This window comes from Sphaerodactylus townsendi, linkage group LG02, assembly GCF_021028975.2.
Source record: "Sphaerodactylus townsendi isolate TG3544 linkage group LG02, MPM_Stown_v2.3, whole genome shotgun sequence".
NCBI lineage: Eukaryota > Metazoa > Chordata > Lepidosauria > Squamata > Sphaerodactylidae > Sphaerodactylus > Sphaerodactylus townsendi.
The window spans coordinates 24,262,269-24,285,356 of NC_059426.1; the positions used below are offsets into that span (position 1 = coordinate 24,262,269).

General features: G+C 43.1%; 1 protein-coding gene across 3 annotated transcripts in view; it reads left to right on the forward strand.

Moving 5' to 3' along the window:
- ZNF385B (zinc finger protein 385B) overlaps positions 1–23,088 on the forward strand; it is a 314,561-nt gene that overhangs the window by 112,148 nt on the left and 179,325 nt on the right. Inside the window, exon 1 of one of the 3 annotated variants that reach the window (XM_048485736.1) lies at positions 4,272–4,349. The exons of the other annotated variants lie outside the window; for them this stretch is intronic. Within the exon in view, the coding sequence (XP_048341693.1) occupies positions 4,316–4,349 (34 nt within the window). The 5' untranslated portion in view covers positions 4,272–4,315. Of the gene's footprint in view, positions 1–4,271; positions 4,350–23,088 lie in introns of those variants that run through there. 3 annotated transcript variants of the gene reach the window in all.

Genomic DNA, 23,088 nt, shown 5'->3' on the forward strand with positions numbered 1-23,088 from the left:
AAATTTCTCAAAGATGAGAGGGATAGTGCCTTGCAGGAGGAAGCTGAAAGGAGAAAATCAAGAAATTCAGAAACTGTATCAGGATGCTTTGGAGGTTGTTTACAAAACACAGTAGCCAAAAGCTCAGCTGGAATGTGTTTCTAGGTTAGAAAAGGCAGCACCCAGTCCAAAAGAAAGCCACCATGGTTAACAAAGAGGTTGAGAAATTATCAGAAAAAAGAAAATATCTTTTACACACTTTTAGAAAATGGAAGTCCAGTTTGGCTGATGAAGGAATACAAGAGGAACACACAAATGGTGTGCAAAAGAAGCAAGTTAGCTGTAAGGGGAGGCAAAAAAGGAAAAGTTATGAGGAACGCATGGCCTTGAACATCAAGACCAGCAACAAACAGTTCTTCAAGTACATCAAAAGCAGGAAGCCAGCAAGGGGAGCGGTAGGCCCGTTAGATGACAAAGGGAACAAAGGAATTTGTGCTAAAAGATGGCAGTGAGATTTGCAGAAAGGCTGAATGAATTCTTTGCATGCATGTCTTCACCCAAGAGGAGGTGAGGAACATTCCTGCACCCCTAGACCCAAAGCATTGTTAGGAGGCGAATCAGAGGAACTGCGCGAAGATAGTATTGAAACCAAGGAAGAAGTTCTGGCAGCCATTGATAAACTAAAATGTTGCCACAATCCCTGGCCCCAGATTGCATTCACCCAAGGAGTTCTTAAAGAGCTCAAGCATGAAATTGCTAGATGTTCTCTTTAATATGCAACTTATCCCTGAAATCAGGCTCCATCCTGAAGACTGGAAGATGGCCAATGTCACACCAATCTTTAAAAGAGAGAGAAAGGATCTAGGGGGGACCGAGGAAATTACAGGCCAGTCAGTTTGACATCTGTTCCTGGTAAAATTAGTAGAATCTATCATTAAAGATAAAAATTATAAAACATGTAGAAAAGCAAGACCTGCTGAGAAAAAGTCAATGGCTTTTGCAGAGGCAAATCCTGTCTTACAAACTTACTAAGGAGGATTCTTTGAGGGGGTGTAACCAGCAGGCATGTGGACAGAGAGGAGTTTGAACCGGTGGACATTGTCTACTTGAAAAGTTTCCAAAAGGCTTTTGACAAAAGTTCCCTCACCAGAGACTGTTATACTGAAAACTCAGCAATGGAAGGGAATAAGAGGGGAAGTCCTCCCTATGGATTAAAAAAACTGGTTTGAGAAAACAGGAAACAAACAGTGAGTGTAAATGGGAAGTTCTCACAAGGGAGAGATGTCGGGAGGGGTGTCCCCCAAGGATCCGTTTGGGGACCGAGTGCTCTTTAACCTATTCATAAATGACCCCTGGAAATTTGGGGGGTGGGTAAGCGTGGTGGCCAAGTTTGCAGATGATACTGCAAATTATGTAGGGTGAGTGAGAACCACAAAGGATTAGAAGGAGCTCAAAGCGGGGACCTTGATAAATTAGGTGAGTGGAGGCTCAGAAATGGCAAATGTAGTTCAATGTAGCAAAATGTAAAGTGATGCACATAGGGGCAAAAAACCCAGAACTTCACGCCTACATGCCTTACAGAGGGTCCAGTGCTATCAGTGCAGAACCAGGAAAGGGATTTTAGAAGCGTCTTAGTTGAGTAGTTCCATAGAATGTCAACTCAATGCATAGCAGCCTGGCACAATAGAAAAAAGGGAGCAAAACTCTATGCTGGGGGATCATTAGAAAAGGAATTGATTATAAAACTGCAAAGATTGTCTAATGCCCTTATATAAAGCAGTGGTGCGACGCAGCACTTGGAGTACTGTGTCCCTTACACACACACACAGTTTCTGGTGCGCGCACATCTCAAAAAAAAGGATATTGAGGAATCAGAAAAAAGGTGCAGAAGAGACGTGGGCAACAAGGATGAATTGAGGGACTGGAGCACCTTCCTATGAGGAGAGACTGCAAGCGTTTGGGACTCTTTAGTTTGGAGAGGAGGCGTCTGAGGGGATATGATTGAAGTCTATAAAATTATGCATGGGGGAGAAAATGTTGACAGAGAGAAATTTTTCTCTCTTTCTCACAATACTAGAACCAGGGGGCATTCATTGAAAATGCTGGGAAGAATTAGGACTAATAAAAGGAAACACTTCTTCACATAGCGTGTGATTGGTGTTTGGAATATGCTAACCACAGGAGGTGGTGATGGCCACTAACCCTGGATAGCTTTAAAGGGGCTTGGACAGATTTATGGAGGAGAAGTACGATTTACTTGGCTGCCAATCTTGATCCTCTTTGATCTGAGATTGCAAATGCCTTAACAGACCAGGTGATCGGGAGCAACAGCTGCAGAAGGCTATTGCGTTCACATCCTACATGTGAGCTCCCAAAGGCACCTGGTGGGCCACTGCGAGTAGCAGACAGCTGGACTAGATGGACTTTGGTCTGATCCAGCTGGCTTGTTCTTATGTTCTTATGTTCTTATGAGACTTCAGCGTGGCTGTGGGGGTTCATTTGTGCATGCCTGTGTAGCTACACATCAGTAAGAAGTAATTAAAAAAAATAAATGCAAAGGCATGACAGCCATCCAGATTGCCAATTGCTGCCTGCACAGATGCATGTCAACGCGAATACAGGAAAATAGGCTACTGTATCCCGACTGCAACCCGTTATACATTTGCTGTGCGGAAGGTGCCTTAGAGGGAGTGTTGACAAGTAGTCCTGTTGAAGTTAGTGGAGCCAGATTACCTTGTCTCTAGGGCCTTTCCCCACTTACCGTAAGCCCCACGCTACTCTCCTCATGTAGCGCGGGGTCCCGGGGCACTCCCCACGACAGGGGCGGCGACAGTGCAGCCGCTCTGAAGCTGCCGCTGTCGCGCCCCCTCAGCGCGCGGCATCCCTTACGCTGGAGAAAACGGCGCCTTTTGATGACCCCGCGTGGGGACGCCCTGGCACGCGGCATATGGGGGGTTCAGGGTGAGTGGGGAAACGCCCAGAGTGTGAGAACACAGCAGGAAAGAGGCTTTCCTTCAGTTCATTGAAGACTGGGAAATGTCTCCTTCCTCCGTAATCTGTAGAGAACCAAGCACTGCCTCTGGGTCAATTGATTATGGCAACAATACCCTTTCATAGTTTATTCACCCAGCATTGTGATTCTCTGATTCACCTCCTTGCTAGCATCTCAGTAGGCCAAGAAGGAACTTGTGCCGCTATAGTTGTGCCACATGCCAGGCATTTTGGCCATAACTTGGAGGATCACACAGCACAAAGTGTGGTTGGATGGCACATAATAGCACACTTAGCTGAAGCTAGGCAAGTGCGAATCTGGTCAGTGTATGAGTCTTGGGAATGCTGGTTTGAGTTCTATAAGGCGTAGAAATGTAATAGGTAACATCTATCTCAGTATACTTTCTAGGGCTTCCACAAGTGTTTCTTACACTGCAGTTCTACCCTATATGCTGCAGGTGGTATTCAAAAGTAGTATGGCATAGGGGGGATCTACATTTTTCAAAGGGGAAAAAATACATTTTTCAGTGGATTTCTGTAACTGAGCCAGACATGCTATTTTGGAAGAAGAAGAATATTTTGGATTTATACTCCACCTTTCTCTCCTGTAAGCAGACTCAAGATGGCTTACAAACTCCTTTCCCTTCCTCTCCCCACAACAGACAGCTTGTGAGGTAGGTGGGGCAGAGAGAGTTCCAAAGAACTGTGACTGGCCCAAGGTCACCCAGCAGGAATGCAGGAATGTGGAAACACATCTGGTTCACCAGATAAGCCTTTGCCACTCAGGTGGAGGAGTGGGGAATCAAACCTGGTTCTCCAGATTAGAATCCACCTGCTCTTAACCACTACACCACACTGAAGAGGCGGGGGTGGGGTGGGTTTCAATAAATTCTGTGACTCACTTTGTTGGATCAATACGAAGGGGCTTTCTATCCTGTCACTTGTTGAATTATTCTGAAGAGTGCAGTCTATTCAGGCAGCTATTCTCGTGGATCTCATGCAGAAATCTTTCCCCAGAATGGCTTCTTGGGATCTTTTAACATGAGGTTCTCAGGATTGGACCTGGAAACTTCAGTATTTGAAGCATGGGCTTTGCTGTTGAGCTGTGGCCGTTCCCTGTTGCTTCTGCCATATGAGGTGGCAGTAGTTCCTGACACTCGCTCTGTTATTTCAGTTAACTTTCCTCTGAGGTATCTATTGACCAATCGCAGTGAAGCACCCTGGATCTTTGCAGATTTTGGGTGAGGGCTTATTTCTCAATAGCTCTTGCTCCAGCCTTAGTCAAACTTACCAAGGCTAAAGTGGAACTGTTAGGATCTGTCGCTTTTCCAGGACTTAAACATTGATGAACTATACGCAGCTAAGAAGCATGCTCTTGGGTAAGTAAAATATACATTTCCGTGCCTTACTTGGGAGGAAACCGAATGAAACCAGTTGGCCCCACTTCAGGCAAGGGTTTTAAGTTTAAGACTGCATTCTCCTTTTCTTTACAAACTGATCCCATGGTTTTAAATTGGTAGGATTTGCTTCTAAACAATAAACAAGCTCAGTCTGTAAGACTACAGTCTCAAGTGCATGTAAATCAGAGAAAACTAGTTTGTCTTTGCTTGAAACGTCTGCAGGACCTGTGTTTGGATTGTGCATAATTGATGGGCGTGTTGTATATCCCATAACTTATATGCACAAAAGAGTTGTATCGGCTGTTTGCAGTCCCTTCATAGCTACAATTTATACTAATGGATTGTTATCTGTTGTTGTTTAGGTATTGACCTATCCATTTAGATAAGCTAAGTATTTAGTATGTGTTTAAAAGGCTTATGGATTATCTGTTTAGAATTTTTTTTAACTGTTGGACTGGGGTAATAAGTGTTAGAGGGAGAAAAATTGCAGAGCTGGTGGATGTGAAAAGATCACCTCATTTTCTTAAAGGTGACTTGTTAAGTGAAAACCATTATTAGAACAAATCTTTCATTTCTGGCAGTAGAACATAAGGATGTTTATATTCTTTTTCAGGAAAGCGGTACATGGTGTAAAAGCATATTTTGTGGTTCATAAACGAATATGCCTTTTAGGACTCTGTTGTAAAATCCATAATGGTACTTAACATAAATTGGAATGCTGTCTAATATTTGACAAATGCCTTTTTCTGGATACACAAGGAATAATATTTTTAAATTGTTCAGCATGTGAAATATTCATAGGCTGCAGTGTTTACTCTACCCTGTGGAAAAAAGTAATAAAGCCACGAGGATGTTTTGCCAGAGTCTGTATTTCTTTTAGTAAACCCATAGTTGTTTTAATTCTTCATGTAAGCCTTTGTGAGTTTTTGAGTAATTATTAACCCATAGGAAGGACAAGATTTCCTTATTATGGAATGCCTGGGGGTTGCTTTTCTACCTTTAACATTTTTGTGTCTTATGGGTGGAAAATAAAAAAAAAACTTTGCAATTTATAAGCAGAAGTACCCCATTATTAGAGAAAAAAAGCTAAGGATATTGTTTTCTATTTCCCATTGTGATACTGTAAAAGTCCCCCCCCCCCCAAAAAAAAGTATGTGGATCCTTCCTTTTCCATTTCTTCCCTTCTCTTTGAGCACGGTATACATATTCCAGTTCTCCAAACCTATGTGGCCTATTTTGCATATTATGCCATTTGTTTGCTAACTAGGCAAAGCAAGTACTTTTCTTCTTGCACTGTCTACCAGTTGCTTTTGGCAGTTTCTGGCATTTATCACAAGATGTTGGGGAAAGATCATTGGAAGTGTCTAAGTACCTGACTTCTTACTCTTGGCAGGATTTATTCATGGTTTCTTCTCAAACAATAGGAATGCTTATCAGAATGAGATGTGCCAGTGTGTCTGCTACATCCGTGGGTTCTTCCGTTGGGTAACAGTGGGTGGCTGGAACCGACTTCTTTACTAAACAACTGTATGTGCCTTGTGGTAGAAAGGTGCTGCATAATTTTTTTAAATACATAATTAAATGAACAGTTGTGACCTTCATGTTTTGCTTTGTGAAGAGTTGGTTTTTATAGCTTATAAACAACTCTAGGTGCCTTGTGGTAGAAAGGTCGTGCATAATTTTTTAAAATCTGTATTTAAATGAACAATTGTGACCTTCACATTTTGCTTTGCATTTACAAAAGAAGATTTGGTTTTTATACCCTGCTTTTCTCTACCTTAAGGAGTCTCAAAGTGGCTTATAATCACAATCCCCTTTTATCCCAACAAGAGGCACCTTGTGAGGTAAGTGAGGCTGAGAGAGTTCTGAGAGAACTGTGGCTGGCCCAAGATCACTCAGTAGGCTTCATGTGGAAGAATTGGGAATCAAATCCAGTTCTCCAGATCAGAGGCTGCTTCTCTTAACCACACTGGCTGTCAGGGATAATTAAAGGTGAGAAAGCAAGCCGGGAATCCAGGCAAATTACTATGCCCATGATCAAACAGGTAATTGGGTAACTAGGTCATAGGATAGGATACTGTGATATTGTAAGCTTCCTGGGACAGAGAACTATTTAAACTTTATAAAACTACTGTTTTCTCAGAGGCCCGCACACGCAAAATAATGCGTTTTCAAACCACTTTCACAACTGTTTGCAAGTGGATTTTGCTATTCCGCACAGCTTCAAAGAGCACTGAAAGCAGTTTGAAAGTGCATTATTCTGCATGTGCAGAATGAGCCAGAGTTTGTAAGCTGAGTCTCCTTACAGGAGAGAAAGGGGGGATATAAATCCAACTCTCCTCCTCCTCCTCCTCCTCCTCCTCTTCCTCCTCCAATGAAACTATTTCCATAAGTTGTCAGCTGAAAGTCCATTTGAGAAATTTGCTTCATTGAATTATGATAGTATGAACATATGTCCCTAATGTAGCCTTAGTAAGAAATATGTGCATTTTTGAGCACATCCATAGAAAACTGAGGTGATATGTTGCTGTAGATTCTTTTGCTGCCCATGGCTCACAAATGCATTGAGTTCATTCAGAATTTGTGCATTCATTTGTGAAGATACATCTTTCAAGGTATTTTCTTCAGATCTTCGTAAGTTGTCCTGTAAGGGACATCTTGGCTGTTACATTTTCTGCCATTATTTGTGTGGCCAAAACTTCTGAAGTTTGTAAGTCAAATCTTATAAGTAGCTTAGAGCTAGTGTCAAGCTAGTTGATCCGGTCAATCAAATGGCTTCTCTGAGGCATCTAGGAAAAAATATGCAAAGGACTTAATTTGTTTTGAAAGGCCAATATAGTACTGTTGGCTTCAAAAAGTGAGTCAGGGGCCGAATTCCCACTGAAAATTTAATCTAGATACAACCAAGTTTCAAAAGAATCAGCACCTTTTCATCCAGGTTCCAACATCCTCACTGCAGCATGTTTCTAGTGAAGACATCTAGGCCTGCCCCTTGTGTGTGTGTGTGTGTATGCCTGCTGTCAGGGGTGCAATTGTTAAGCTAGCCGCACCAACATTTCAGAGTATCTTTAGGAGACCCACCTGATGTTATCACCCAGGTTTGGTGAAGTTTGGTTCATGGGGGCCAAAGTTACAGACCCTCACATGTGTAGCCCCCATCTCCTGTTAGCTCCCATTGGAAACAATGGGGGATGGGGGCACCCCCTTTGGGAGTCCATAGCTTTGGACCCCCTGGACCAAACTTCACAAAACCTGGGTGGTATCAGTAGGTGACTCTGTGATGATACTACCCAGGTTTGGTGAAGTTTGGTTCATGGGAGCCAAAGTTATGGACCCTCAAATGTGTAGTCCCCATCTCCTATTAGCTCCTATTGGAGTGTTTTTTTCCCCAAAAAGGTGCATATACAAGCAGGTCCAAGAAAATCCCGTGATAAGGGGGGAGCGCCAGAAACAGGACTGATTTTTGTTCCGCAGTTCAGCAGTGGGGAGATCGCGCGGAAACCTGGATATTTCGGGTGACTATCCCAGGATTAATCGCCAGTGGGAAATTGCCCAGGGAGCCCTTGACACCCAGGGAGTCTGGAAAATTAATTCTCTCAACCCTATTTCTTTGGCCCTTTCCCCACTTACCTTTGTCCGAGGGTTGCTGCGCGCAATTCCCAGCGCACGCAATTCCTGGTGTGCGCCCCGGCTTCCCCATGACCCCATTTGAAAAGGCGCCAGGAATTACGCACGCTGAGGGGGCGCGAGAGAGGCAGCGTCGGGGCGGCTGCGTTCTCGCCGCCCCTGAAGTGGGGAGTGCAGCTGGACCCCGCGCTACTTTAGGAGAGTAGCACGGGGCTTAAGGTAAGTGGGAAAAGGGCCTTTGCCACATGGAGTGATGAAGCCAGAGGGGACACAGTGCAATAAACAGTCTTCGAGTCCCACTAGATGGGCAGCTACACTCCCAACACGTTTAGGACTGCTTGGGGGAAAGGGGACTATTTCCTTCAGTTTGTCGTGCCAGCCTAAAGGTAACAGGCAACCCCTTCTCCTGTAGTTCAGTAGTAGGTCTGGCTGATGTTCAGCATAGCTGGTCTGAAGTTCTTTATTAATGGGATATTGTTTTTAAAAGTTTTTGTGTCACATCCTACAAGAGTTCCAGCAAAGGGCCCTCTTGCATGCACCCAAAATTTGCTGAAGTAAACATTATACCTCAGTACCAGAGAGTGGAATTTTTTTTTCTGAGTAAACACAGGGAAGGTTAGTTGTATTTGTGCCGTTTCTTTCCATTATTATAAGATAGATGATTCAGAGAGTAATCCTTCCAGTGACTTAATCTGGTCAAACCTTTTGGGAAGAAAAAATTACTGCTTGAATTTCTGATGAAAAGAACGCTTGTGTATTCATGTCTGTGGTATATTCATACCTGGGGCATGAAGTACGGCACTTTTTTGGAACATTACATAAACTTCCCTGTTCTAAACCACGCACTCATTGGGAATGTGCAAACAGTTCTGAAAGGGAGCTTGCAGCCATTTCTGTGTAAGCAGGAAGTCCAGTGTTTACACAATAATCAATAGGCATGGGGCACAAAGACCAGCAGTGACTTCTTCTACAAGGCTTGGGTTGAGCTGAATGGAGAAGCTTGGATCTTCTCTTACCAGAATCCAGGAGCAAACAAAATGCAGGGTAGTTTTTGCATCATTTGCCACAAAGGAAATTGGCTGAAATTCTCTCTCTTCCCTTCCCACAGCCACTTGAGCACGTGTGCGTCTGCTGCTTGAGAATGGCAAAAGGCAGCAGAAAGGTTGAATGTCCTGTGCTATGAGGAGGAGGTGCAGCAGTGGCGTAGGAGGTTAAGAGCTCGTGTATCTAATCTGGAGGAACCGGGTTTGATTCCCTGCTCTGCCGCCTGAGCTGTGGAGGCTTATCTGGGGAATTCAGATTAGCCTGTGCACTCCCACACATGTCAGCTGGTTGACCTTGGGCTAGTCACAGCTTCTCGGAGCTCTCTCAGCCCCACCCACCTCACAGGGTGTTTGTTGTGAGGGGGGAAGGACAAGGAGATTGTCAGCCCCTTTGAGTCTCCTGCAGGAGAGAAAGGGGGGACATAAATCCAAACTCTTCTTCTTCTTAAGAAGATTAAGGTAACACAGCAAAACAATCTAAGGCCTGGTATGAAGAAGGAGGAGGAGGAGGAGGAGGAGGAGGAGTTTGGATTTATATCCCCCCTTTCTCTCCTGTAGGAGACTCAAAGGGGCTGACAATCTCCTTGCCCTTCCCCCCTCACAACAAACACCCTGTGAGGTAGGTGGGGCTGAGAGAGCTCCGAGAAGCTGTGACTAGCCCAAGGTCACCCAGCTGGTGTGTGTGGGAGTGCACAGGCTAATCTGAATTCCGCAGATAAGCCTCCACAACTCAAGCAGCAGAGCTGGGAATCAAACCCGGTTCCTCCAGATCAGAGTGCACCTGCTCTTAGCCACTGCTCTTAGCCACTACGCCACTGCTGCTCCTAAAGTGTAGGTGAGTGGCGGATTCTTATCTGGTGAACTGGATTTATTTCCTCACTCCTGCACACAAAGCCTGCTGGGTGACCTTAGACAAGTCACAGTTCTTCAGAATCCCCACCTACCTTGCAAGTAGTTCTTCACATCCCCACCTACCTTGCAAGGTGTCTGTTGCGAGGAGAGGAAGGGAAAGGAGTGTGTAAGCTGCCTTCAGTCTACTTACAAGAGAGAATGGTGGTCTATAAATCTAAACTCTTCTTCTTCTCTTCTTTGACTCTTGAAAGCTTATATCCTGAAAATCTCGAGGGGGAAGGCTTCAGGGCACCCGGCAACTGAGGCTGTGCTATGCTGAGGCTGTGCTGGTGGAAAAGAGACTGAACACAGACTTTAGATGGAGATGGGGATAGGTCTTCCCTTTCTCCTACCACCACTTATCTTGATCAGTGTATTTAAGGAAACAGGAAGGAGCCGACAGCATGGGGGGTGGGTGAGGAGGAAGGCGTGCAAAGTGGTGCGAGGGAGTTGGAAGACTGTCTATGGGCAGAGAGAAGATGTCTGGGGCAAAGCTGTGCCCACTGGCAAATCTCCCTGCTTTGACGGTGATGCAAAATTAAAATGGTGCTAGAAGTGGTCTCGCTTGCTACAGACAGAATGAAAAGTGAAAGTGGGCTTGAGAAAATACATCCGAACAAGAAATCTTGCTGTGATGGATATTTGCCCCCATCATGCACCAAACATATTGTGTCCTACTGGCCAATGAATACTTAAAGATGAATGAATGAATAAACTTTCAGTGAATACCAAGCTTGTGATTGGACCTTGCTTCCTGAATTTGGTAATGCTATGACTGACTCTGACCATGCTTACTGAGGTATTTGGGTCAGCTGTAACAATCATCCGAAAAATGTTTCTTTAATGGAGCAGCAGTGGCGTAGGAGGTTAAGAGCTCATGTATCTAATCTGGAGGAACCGGGTTTGATTCTCCGCTCTGCCACCTGAGCTGTGGAGGCTTATCTGGGGAATTCAGATTAGCCTGTGCACTCCCACACACGCCAGCTGGTTGACCTTGGGCTAGTCACAGCTTCTCGGAGCTCTCTCAGCCCCACCTACCTCACAGGGTGTTTGTTGTGAGGGGGAAAGGGCAAGGAGATTGTAAGCCCCTTTGAGTCTCCTGCAGGAGAGAAAGGGGGGATATAAATCCAAACTCTTCTTCTTCTTCTTCTTCTTCTTCTTCTTCTTCTTCTTCTTCTTCTTCTTCTTCTTCTTCTTCTTCTTCTTCTTCTTCTTCTTCTTCTTCTTCTTCTTCTTCATCTATTCCAGTAATGAAGGGAGATGATATAGTTATTGAATTTGCCCTACTTCTTGCGCGTGTTTTAGAGCTTGGCTAGAAATACTGTATTTCATATTTTAAATAATTTTACTTTATGATGCAACCTTCACCCACACAACTGGGCCGTAGTATTTCCAGGTAGCAACTGTCAAGGGAAGAAGGGAAAGTTGAAAACAGGAGCAGATAAAAAAGCAGAAGGAGGGGAGAGACTATTGGGTCTTTTAGGAAAGGGAAAGAGGAAATAGTGGGAGATGGGAAATGTGATTTCCCCCACAAGTCCTTGTGGGTCTCCCACTTTTTTAGTTTAATGTTGGTGTTGTTTTTTAATGACTAACCAAAGAACCTGGAACTGTACTTCATTCTCAAGGAATGGACGCGAAAGCAAAGCGAGACAGAAAACCTTTTCCTCCTATGATTAATTTTTTGGCTCTGCAATTTCTGTTGCATTCTTAGAAAACCATTGTGGGTGGCTGAACTTTACACAGTGAGGGCTACGGTTTTATTCTCAGCAAACCAACAATGGCCAATAATTATAAGCCGGATTATTTTAAAAGTCTGTACTAATGCAAATCACACTGTGTGGCAGCAAGAGGACAATGCCTAGCTGTCAAGCCAAGGCCTCCCTCTGTATTTGTCCATCAATACCGCTTCAGTCAATTAACCCATCTCACCAGCAGTAACAATATCAAGCCTTCCCCTGCTGCTGCTATTATCACTTCTGACATAAATCGAAAGTGTGGGCCCCTCCTAATGTTGCTTTTCCATGCTGTTTTTTTGTAAATGAGGAGCAACCAGAAAATTGAATTATAACACGCGAGGTGGGCAAAAATCTCCAGGGACTTCTCAGCTATCCTTGTATCTGACCTTCTTCACATTTCAAAGGTACATCCCAGATATGAGTAAAGAAACCTGAGACCGTTATGAGCATTTGAAAGAAGCAACAATAGAAAAGTGTGGGTGACTCTCGTTCTTTCTCCCTCCGTTATTCAGGATCACATCTGAAGAGGGAAATGAATGTCTGCCTGTTATCCCTTCATATCTTTACAGGTGATTCATGCACCCTCCATATTCACACATGAATCTGCTGTACACCGCCCAGAGCCCCTGGGGATGGGGCGGTCTAGAAGCCCAAAGTATAAATAAATAAATAAATAAATAAATGACACAGATGTTTAAGGCACTTAGATTTAATTTGTAGCTGTTTGTTTTGACTATCTGAAGTAAAATGCAGAAAGCTGCCTTTTAAAGGTGATTCAGCATTTGGGACTCTTTAGTTTGGAGAGGAGACGTCTGAGGGGGGATATGATTGAAGTCTATAAAGTTATGCATGGGGTAGAAAATGTTGACAGAGAGACATTTTTCTCTCTTTCTCACAATACTAGAACCAGGGGGCATCCATTGAAAATTCTGGGGGGAAGAATAAGGACTAATAAAAGGAAACACTTCTTCACGCAACGTGTGATTGGTGTTTGGAATATGCTGCCACAGGAGGTGGTGATGGCCAATAACCTGGATAGCTTTAAAAGGGGCTTGGACAGATTTATGGAGGAGAAGTCGATCTATGGCTTGATCCTCTTTGATCTGAGATTGCAAATGCCTTAACAGACTAGGTGCTCGGGAGCAGCAGCTGCAGAAGGCCATTGCTTTCACATCCTGCATGTGAGCTCCCAAAGGCACCTGGTGGGCCACTGTGAGTAGCAGAGAGCTGGGCTAGATGGATTCTGGTCTGATCCATTTGGCTTGTTCTTATGTTCTTATACTGATGTTCCTTTTCTAATGTAGCGTAACCTTTAGGGCAGGGATGTCCAACTCTGGTGCTTCAGATGTTAATGGACTACAATTCAATCAATCAATCAATCATTTATTTACAGTCAACGACCAGTACAACAAAACAAATATGCATCAATTTCACAGTAGCATTTGCATAAACTATATGTGTACGAAAAATACAGGGGGCTAATGGGAATTATAGTCCATGAACATCTGAAACACCAGAGTTGGACACCCCTGCTTTAGCATATCAGAGGTAAGTAAAGACGGGCCTTTTAGATTCCAGCTGTTTTTCCAGTGTTTTAATTACTTAATTTTCTCAATCTAAGGGTATCCATACCAATTCTTTCACCACAAGAGGTCAGGTGCTTAGAACATGCATACACTTTAGAACGCTGACTTTGTTTGAAACTGTTGAAATCTTTTAGGTTAATTACAATCGTTCCAAAGAATTGATCCCAGCTGAGGACAGGCTATTTTTGATTCTGCTGAAACCAGACTGTGAGCTGGCCTGAAATAACACAGACCAGAGATGCGGATCAGTGATGAAGGCTCAGTAGCCATATCAGCCATAAATCAGTACTTAAGGGGTTTGGTATGAGCTGCTCGTGTACCGCCACCCAAAGAGTAAAGCATTTGATGACATTTCTCATCTGAGACAATGCTTTGTTTCTTTCTTGCTCATCCACTCATGAAGTCTTATTTTCGTCTCACATAAATCAGTGTAAGTCCATTAAGGATAATAGGGTTAACTCTGATTTATGCTCCCTGATGTTTAAAGAGGGTAACTTGTGTGGGGCTTATGAAGAATAGTTGGTTGGTTGTCATAAACATGAAAGATCCTGATAGATGACCAGAAGAACAATAATTAATTTTGGATTGTGCACTTTCTAGAGTGTGACAGAAACCTATATGATGTCCTTGGATGTTAGGACTCTAGCACTTGGATCTCTACAGTAGCTGAAAGATACATTGAATTTCATGAAGACAGATGGTTTTTTACCTGAGACTTAATCTCTAAGGAATGTTTATGAACATAAATTTATCCTTCCAAAAAATGTGCTCAACTAGTGCCTTTTGCACAGGCTTCTTATTTAAAATATTAGAGGATGTTTAAAAAGAAGACTAACTTTTGCTTTTTGAAAAAGGATCATTTTGTTACAGGGAATTTAAAAACACCCTGGTTTGGACAATGTTTTTATCATGATTATTTCAAACTTAAAATACATGTATTTCAGAAATTCTCATCATACTCATTAACAAATCCATTCATATAAATATTCGGTATCACTTCTATTAAATGCGAAGTAAGGTTGGTCTATATAATCTGAGCTAATATCCACACATCTTGACTTTCACATCAGCATCCCATGAAGTTGTTGATGAAAACTCACTGCCATTAAATTACAGACTTTTCTCTATAGCACAGATAGTGACACTTCATTACAGGCCTACGAGGAGCTAATAGAGGATATTAAGCAGGTGTTGATCACTCATAGCAATAATCAAAAGAAGAACAGTTTTAGATCTAGTAACTCCTGGTTTGATATAGATTGTAGGAACTTAAATAACGAGCTAAGGTTTATGGTGAGAGCCTATAAGATTAACCCCTCTGATAAGCTCTTGATAGAAATGAGACAGGCTAAGAATAAATATAAAACCATGATAAAAAAATTAAAAGAAACAAGCTATATTAGAAGCCTGGGAACAGCTTAACTTAGCAGTGAGCTCTAAGAATACCTCACTGTTCTGGAAATTGATATCAAACTGCTCATCCAAAGAATCAGCCTGGGTTTGCAACAATCCCCGAGATATTTGGGAAACACATTGCCAATCTCTATATTCAGCAGTAAGGCAATTAGGTCGGTGCAGATAGGCGCAGAAATGTGACAACTAGCCTGCCAAACTGTGGCCTGAGGTGACCACCTCTGAAGTGCGTAAGCTTATTGACACCTTACACAATGGGAAAGCTCCTGGTTTCGATCTTGTTCCACCTGACCTTATTAAAAGAAATATCGAATGGTGGGTCCCAGTTTTGACTAAACTGTTCACCCTAATAGATAGATCAGGGAAAGCCTTAAAGGGATGGGAAATAGCTGTTATTGTTCCCATCTACAAAAGGGTGTGACAGGAACATCCCAGTGAGCTATAGAGCCCATTAGCCTACTTAGCACTATTGGCAAGCTTTATGCCAAACGCCTTTGCAGGAAGTGCAGGGAACTGGCTGGAACAAGGGAACAATTTTAGCAGAAGAACAAAGGGGGGGGCTTCCAGGGAGGGCCGATCCAACACAAGATCAATGTGTAGTTATGGACCATCTTATAGCCAAAATATTCTTCAAAATCCAGGGCATCTTTACATTTGCTTTGTAGATTTTAAAGCTACTTTTGATTTACCATTCCGAAGGTACATTCTGTGAAAAAATTTGCATAGGTATAACACAGACAAGCAGTTACTAATGTTAATTAAAGCTCTTCTGAGAACACCAGAATTAAAGTTAAATATAATCCCACAAAGGATACTTAACAAATATAAAGAAATAAAAAGTAGTAGAGGTGTCAAGCAGGGGCTGTATCTTGTTTTATCTTTATTCAATTTTACCTACATTAATGATATAGTGCACCTTATTTAATAACCCGGACTTCCATCCGCCTAAAATTGCTGACAAAAGTATTTCCTTACTCCTTTATCTTGGGATGATTTGGCTCTTATTTCTATAGCAGCCTGTTGGCCCTGAGAAAGAGCCTTAAGGACTCTTATGCTGATTTCTCCCAGAAAAATCATCTAGAAATTAACCATGATAAAACCAAAGTATTGGTATCTTGCGCTATAAGACCTAAAAGCCATATCTGGAAATTAAATGGAAAAAAAACTGGGCCAGGTTTCACTTTACAAGCCTCCGGGTGTAATTTTTCAATCATCAGGATCCAAGAACAGCCCACACAAAATATGTTATTGCTAATGCTCTAGAAAAAAGTTCTGGAGCCATCCAGAAACTATTATTGGAATAGAGGTGGCCATCACATTAAACACCATTAAATTATTTAAGGCCAAATCATTGCTTCAACAACTATCCTATGGCACACCACTCACCATAACAGGCTCGCTCTGCAGCCTTGAGCGTCCTCAATCCAAATTTCTGAGATCTATTCTCCAGCTCCCAAATAACATCTAGAATGCGACCCCTCACGGTATAGAGACTGGACTAATCTCAATTACAGGCAAAAGTTTGGACACTCTCTATACTATATTGGCTTAAATTATGCTATTGCCAGAGAGGTCTTGTAAGACTACTCTTGTTTGATACATTTATTTATGGCTTAGAACAGTTCTTCAGAAATTATCATACTATTGACTTTCTCCACAACTACTCTTGAGTATGAACTATGGCAGAGCCAGGGATTTAGTCAAACTCAGAATCTGGAGGCGTGGAGAGGCAACATGATCTCAATAAGCTTAAAAACCCTATTTTTTAATAAAACAAAGAGGATTAAAATAGACTTTCAAAGAATGCCTTGTTTTAATTTGCTTGCCCAATGTTAACCTTCGGTAAGAGCTTTTAGCCTACTTCGTTATATTACCCTTTAGCATTGATATACCAGTGGGATTTACAACAAAGTTCCAATTGAGGGCAGAATTTGCAGCTGTCAAATGGGGGGCATTGAAAATACAGAACATATTTTGTTTGATTGCCCTTATTATGATAAAATACGTTGGATGCTCATTTCTCTACGACCAGGCTAATTCTTCTTCTTTGACTAAGAAAGAAAAGTGTCAGAGAAATATTGCTATCAGACACAAATAAGAAGCATCCTAACACACACTGTTACAGAGTTTGCCTGGATTTTCTAGTAAAAGATTAGGAAGGACCGTGAGTTTCACTGGGAGCAATCAGCTAATTTTTGTTGGTTAACAGCTAGGATACTCGATATAGGATCTGTATGCACGTTATGAATATTTCTGCTCCCTATTAACTGTATGCTGCTATTTTTTTTAATCTGTATTAATAACTGTGCTTTTTATATAATTTTTAATTTTTGTACTTTGCTGGTCAATGACCGTAAATAAACTGACACTTCAGGATAAATTTGTTGGTGTTTAAGATGCTGCAAAATTTTGCATAGCCAAGGCACATATGATGCATGGTTTTGCTTCCCCAACAACGTTGTAATCACTTACCTTCTCCCACACAAACATTATGTGTTCTCTCCTCATGTTTCTTTTATTACTTCATTGATTCCCCTCCCCAGCCCATTGAGATTTCCTCAAGCACTGTCATGGAAAGATTGCTGGGTTTGGTCCAGTCACTCACTCTTGCTCTCATGGTCCTTCACCATTCCAGAGGTTTGTTGTGAGGTGTGAAAAAGGTTTACCCTAAGCCGGGTGCCTGTCCAGTAACATACGGAAACCAGGGTTCTTTATCCAATTACTTTCAAATAGCTGAGATTTTAAAATTTTATTAAAAAGAAAGACAAAAGAAATAATATAATCAGCTCTCTCTCAGCTTTAGACAGTTCCAAGTACAAAACAATACAATATAAGACCCTTTAGCTTAAAACAGATGAATAATGAGGAAAATCTTAAGAAAAATCCTTATGAATGAAATCTCTTTTAGAACAAATGAATTTCTTTAGAATGAGACTCTTTAGCATCATGTCAGGGTTTTTATAGGATTTGCTCATCTAGTCCATTTGATCAATAGCTAACCAATTGGGTGTCGAATACAGTCGATGCGGGAGATGACCCCCACCTGAGCATTCTTGGCAATTAAGACCTGTCTGTCCGTTTTAGAATGTTGCCTTGTAAAAGCCAATTCCGCTATCTCAGGGGTCTGCAACCTGTGGCTCTCCAGATGTTCGTGGACTACAAATCCCATCAGCCCCTGCCAGCATGGCCAATGGGCCATGGCTGGTGGGAGTTGTAGTCCATGAACATCTGGAGAGCCGCAGGTTGCAGACCCCTGCACTATCTAAACACAGACACAGTTTACAACTTTAATGAGGGCTACAGGGTCCCGTCTAGCAAGACCAAATGGTTGCCTCATACAAGACCCAATATACAAGATTAATGACCTCTAAGTAAATTTAAAGGAATATATACATTTTCTTTACATGAGGTTAAATGGCTGGGGTCCTATATCTGTTGCCCTGAGCTCTTTAGACAAAGGGATGAGAAATTCTTAATGAAATAAATTGTGGAAACAGGGGCTGTGGCTCAGTGGTAGAACATCTGCTTGGCACGCAAAAGGGCTTAAGTTCAATCTCTGGCATCTCCAGTGAACAAGATCAAGTAGTAGGTGATCTGGAAGACCTCTGCTGAGATCCCGGAGGCCAGTCTGAGTAGACACTACGAACCTTGATGGACCACTGGTCTGATTCAGTGTAAAGCAGCTTTAGGTGTTGAAATTAACATCATTGTAGAAGTCATGAAGCTCAGATTACAGAAAGATGAATGTTTATTGCATATTCAGGTGAAAAAGTTAAAGACAATATGCATCCATGTTTAGGGTGTGGTGGGTTTTTCAGGTTGTATAGCCATGTTCCAGTAGCATTTTTTCCTGACGTTTCACCTGCATCTGTGGCTGACATCTTCAGAAGGCTTTCACAGCTATAATCACTAGGATATTGTGGGTTTTCCGGGTTGTATGGCCATGTTCCAGTAGCATTTTCTCCTGACGTTTCACCTGCACCTGTGGCTGGTATCTTTAGAGCAGTGATGGCGGACCTATGGCATGGGTGCCAGAGGTGGCACTCGGAGCCCTCTCTGTGGGCACAAACACACAGAGTTTGTCATGTGGGGGGTGGAAAATCACCCCCCACACACACACACACATCTAGGCTGGCCTGGGCCACTGAGCACGACATGCACGCACCGCAGTGAGCAGGGAGGACTCAGCTGGCTGGCCTGGTTCCTGTGCTTTAGGTGGCTGCTGCCCGATTGGGGGGGGGGGCACAGAGGAGGCAGAGAAGCTAGAGAAGCACAGAGCAGTGTATGTGGGACTTCCTGGAGGCCACAGCAGGCTGGCCCCTGCTCGAGTGGGTGGGGTGGAGGAAGAGGGATGCAACCGGTTTTTTCTAAACTAAAACCTCAGCATTCTGGTTAAATTGCTGGGTTGGCACTTTGCGATAAGTAAGTGGGGTTTGGGTTGCAATTTGGGCACTCTGTCTCAAAAAGGTTCACCATCACTGCTTTAGAGGAAGATCCAAACTTCTACTTCTCTTCTTTCTTCTTCTAATATCACAATCTTCTGTCAAGAATCTTAGAGTGTGGCTTGTGAGGGGATCCTGCGCTCTTCCATATTGATCAGGTCCACATCTACTTAAATTCAACAAGAATGCCACACCTGGTGATTCAGGCTGTTAATGACATTGTTCTAAATGAAATACAATAAGAACATAAGAACATAAGAACAAGCCAGCTGGATCAGACCAGAGTCCATCTAGTCCAGCTCTCTGCTACTCGCAGTGGCCCACCAGGTGCCTTTGGGAGTTCACATGTAGGATGTGAAAGCAATGGCCTTCTGCGGCTGTTGCTCCCGAGCACCTGGACTGTTAAGGCATTTGCAATCTCAGATCAAAGAGGATCAAGATTGGTAGCCATAAATTGACTTCTCCTCCATAAATCTGTCCAAGCCCCTTTTAAAGCTATCCAGGTTAGTGGCCATCACCACCTCCTGTGGCAGCATATTCCAAACCCCAATCACACGTTGCGTGAAGAAGTGTTTCCTTTTATTAGTTCTAATTTTTCCCCCAGCATTTTCAATGAATGCCCCCTGGTTCTAGTATTGTGAGAAAGAGAGAAAAATTTCTCTCTGTCAACATTTTCTACCCCATGCATAATTTTATAGACTTCAATCATATCCCCCCTCAGACGTCTCCTCTCCAAACTAAAGAGTCCCAAACGCTGCAGCCTTTCCTCATATAAGGAAGGTGCTCCAGGTCCCTCAATCATCCTCGTTGCCCTTCTTCTGCACTTTTTTTTCTATCTTCGCTTCAATATCCTTTTTTGAGATGTGGTGACTCAGAGACTGAACACAGTTACTCCGCAGGGTGTGAATTGCACCACGGCTTTATATATAAGGCATGACAATCTTTTGCAGTTTTATTATCAATTCCTTTCCTGATTATCCCCAGCATAGAGTTTGCCTTTTTCACAGCTGCCATACATTGAGTTGACATTCCCATGGAACTACTACCAATTAAGACGCCAAATCCTTTTCCTGGTCTGTGACTGATAAGCACTGACTCCTTGTAGCGTGTATGTGAAGTTTGGATTTTTTGCCCCTATGTGCATAGCACTTGCATTTTGCTACATTGAACTGCATTTGCCATTTCTTAGCCCACTCACCTAATTTATCAAGGTCCGCTTGGAGCTCCTCGCTTAATCCTTTGTGGTTCTCACCACCCTAAGAGCATCATGCGTATCATCTGCAAACTTGGCCACCACGCTACCCAATTCCCTACTTCCAGGTCATTTTATGAATAGGTTAAAAGAGCACTTTCGTCCCAATGGCCACGGATCCTTAGGGGGACACCACTCCCCACATCTCTCCATTGTGAGAATTTCCCATTTCCACCCACTCTTTGCTTCCTGTTTCTCAACCAGTTTTTAATCCATAGGAGGACTTCCCCTCTTATTCCTTCATTGCTGAGTTTTCTCAATAGTCTCTGGTGAGGAACTTTGTCAAAAGCCTTTTGGAAATCCAAGTAGACAATGTCCACTGGTTCCCCCTTATCCACACATGCCCTATTTACATCCCTCAAAGAACTCCTAGTAAGTTTTGTAAGACAGGATTTGCCTCTGCAAAAGCCATGCTGAGAGCTCTTTCTCCAGCAGCAGGTTTGCTTTTGTATTACATGTTTTATAATTTTTTATCTTTAATGACAGATTCTACTAATTTACCAGGAACAGATGTCAAACTGACTGGCCTGTAATTTCCCGGGTCCCCCCTAGATCCTTTCTTAAAGATTGGTGTGACATTGGCCATCTTCCAGTCTTTAGGGATGGAGCCCTGATTTCAGGGATAAGTTGCATATTAAAAGTGGTAGGAACATCAAGCAAGTACTTCATGCTTGAGCTCTTTAAGAACTCTTGGGGTGAATGCAATCTATAGGCCAGGATTTGGTAGCATTTAGTTTATCAATGGCTGCCAAGAACTTCTTCCCTTGTCTACCACTATCTTCAAGTTAGTTCCTCGGATTCGGCCTCCTAAGAAGCTTGGTTGCCCCAGGTGCAGGAATTTTCCCTCACCTCCTCTTGGGTGAAGACAGATGCAAAAGGAATTCATTCAGCTTTTCTGCAATCTCCCTGTCAGTCTTTTAGCACCCTTTGTTCCCTTTGTCATCTAACTTAGGCCTACCGCTTCCCTTGCTGGCTTCCTGCTTTTGATGTACTTGAAGAACTGTTTGTTTGCTGGTTTTGATGTTTCCACAGCCATGCGTTCCTCATAATCCTTTTTTGCCTCCCTTACAGCTTCTTTTCAACTTGCTTCTCTTTTTGCCACCACCATTTGTTGTTCTCTTCTGGTATTCTTTATCATGTTAGAAGTTGGACTTCCATTTTCCTAAAAGAGACATCTTTTTTTCCCTAATAATAAGTTTCCCTCAAGCGTCCCCTTGTTAACCATGGTGGCATTTCTTTTGGACTGGGCGCTGCCTTTCCTAACCCTGTGGAACACATTCCAGTTGAGCTTTTTAAGACTTATGTAGTTTTTTAAATAACCTCCAAGCATCTTGGACATTTTTGACTCTCTTGATTTTTTTCCCGCTTTCAGCTTCCTGCGCACTATCACCCCTCATCTTTGAGAAATTTCCCTTTCTGAAGGCGGAATGTAACTACATTAGTAGTTGTCACTTGTTCGCATGCAGAGATACGCTGGAATCCTGACAGGGATTGTGAGGTCGCTGTTCCCCTATCGGCTCAACAACACTGACTTCCCGCACCAGGTCCTGGGTCCCCACATAGGAATTAGATCTAGGATCCACATCTCCCCTGGTTGGATTCTACAACCATCTGCTTCCTAAACCACAGTCATTTAGCATATCCAGGAATGTTCTCTCCTTACTATGACCTGAACATGCATTTTTTCCAGTTTAATATGGGGATAGTTAAGGTAAAATGCGCCCATTACCACAACATTTTTGCCTTTTGTTGGCCTCTCTAATTTCTTTTTTCCATCTCAGAATCCTCTTGTTAGCGCTTTGGTCAGGGGGGGATGATAATATATTCCCTAATGTTAAACTATGCTTCACCCCTGGGTATTGATTAATCCACAGTGCTTCTGTTAGAGGAATCAAGCTTCCCCCCTGCATTGTGTCTATTTTATGTGACACTCATGCTCTCTTGCTTTTGATGTAAGAGGGCCACCCCACCCCAATCACGCCTCTGTCCTATCCTTCCTGTAGAGCTCATGTAACCTGGGGATAAACAGCATCCCACTGGTTCTCCTCATTCCCACCATGTCTCTGTGATGCCCACTATATCAGTAATGTCCTCCTCTTCAAAACTCTGTACCTCCAGCCTCCCCCCATTTTAGATTACAGGCACGCTTCTACTATTAGCATAGAGACACTTCTGTATACTCTATGTCTCTGTCCCCTAACCTAGGATTTATGTGTGTTTTGCCCTCCTAGCCTTTATGTAGACACTATATCACTTATCACATTGCTATGTTCCTCACTCTGTATGTGGTTGATTTAAAAAACCTCCTTCTCTGTCTGCATCCCCATGGACTCTGTATGTGTTCAACCGACAGTCACCTCCAGCTCCTGTCGGCTTTCCCCCAGGAATCAGTTTAAAAGCTGTTCTGCCACCTTTTTAATGTTGAGCGCCAGCAGCCTGAAGTTCCCTCTCTTGGTTAAGATGAAGCCCGTCCCTTTTTGTACAGGTGGGGCCCTGCCTTATCCCAAAAGGTTCCCCAGTTCCCTGACAACCGTCTAGAAAACCCTCTGCCTTGCATCCACCTTCTTCATCCACGCATTTGAGGACCCTGTATCTCCAGGCCTTGCCTTAGCTTCGCCCTGCGCGTGGAACGGAGGTGGCATTTCAGAGAATGCACACCTTGAGGGGGGTCCTGGATTTTAACCTTTTTTCTCCTAGCAGCCTAAATTCTTAGCTTCCAAGAACCTCC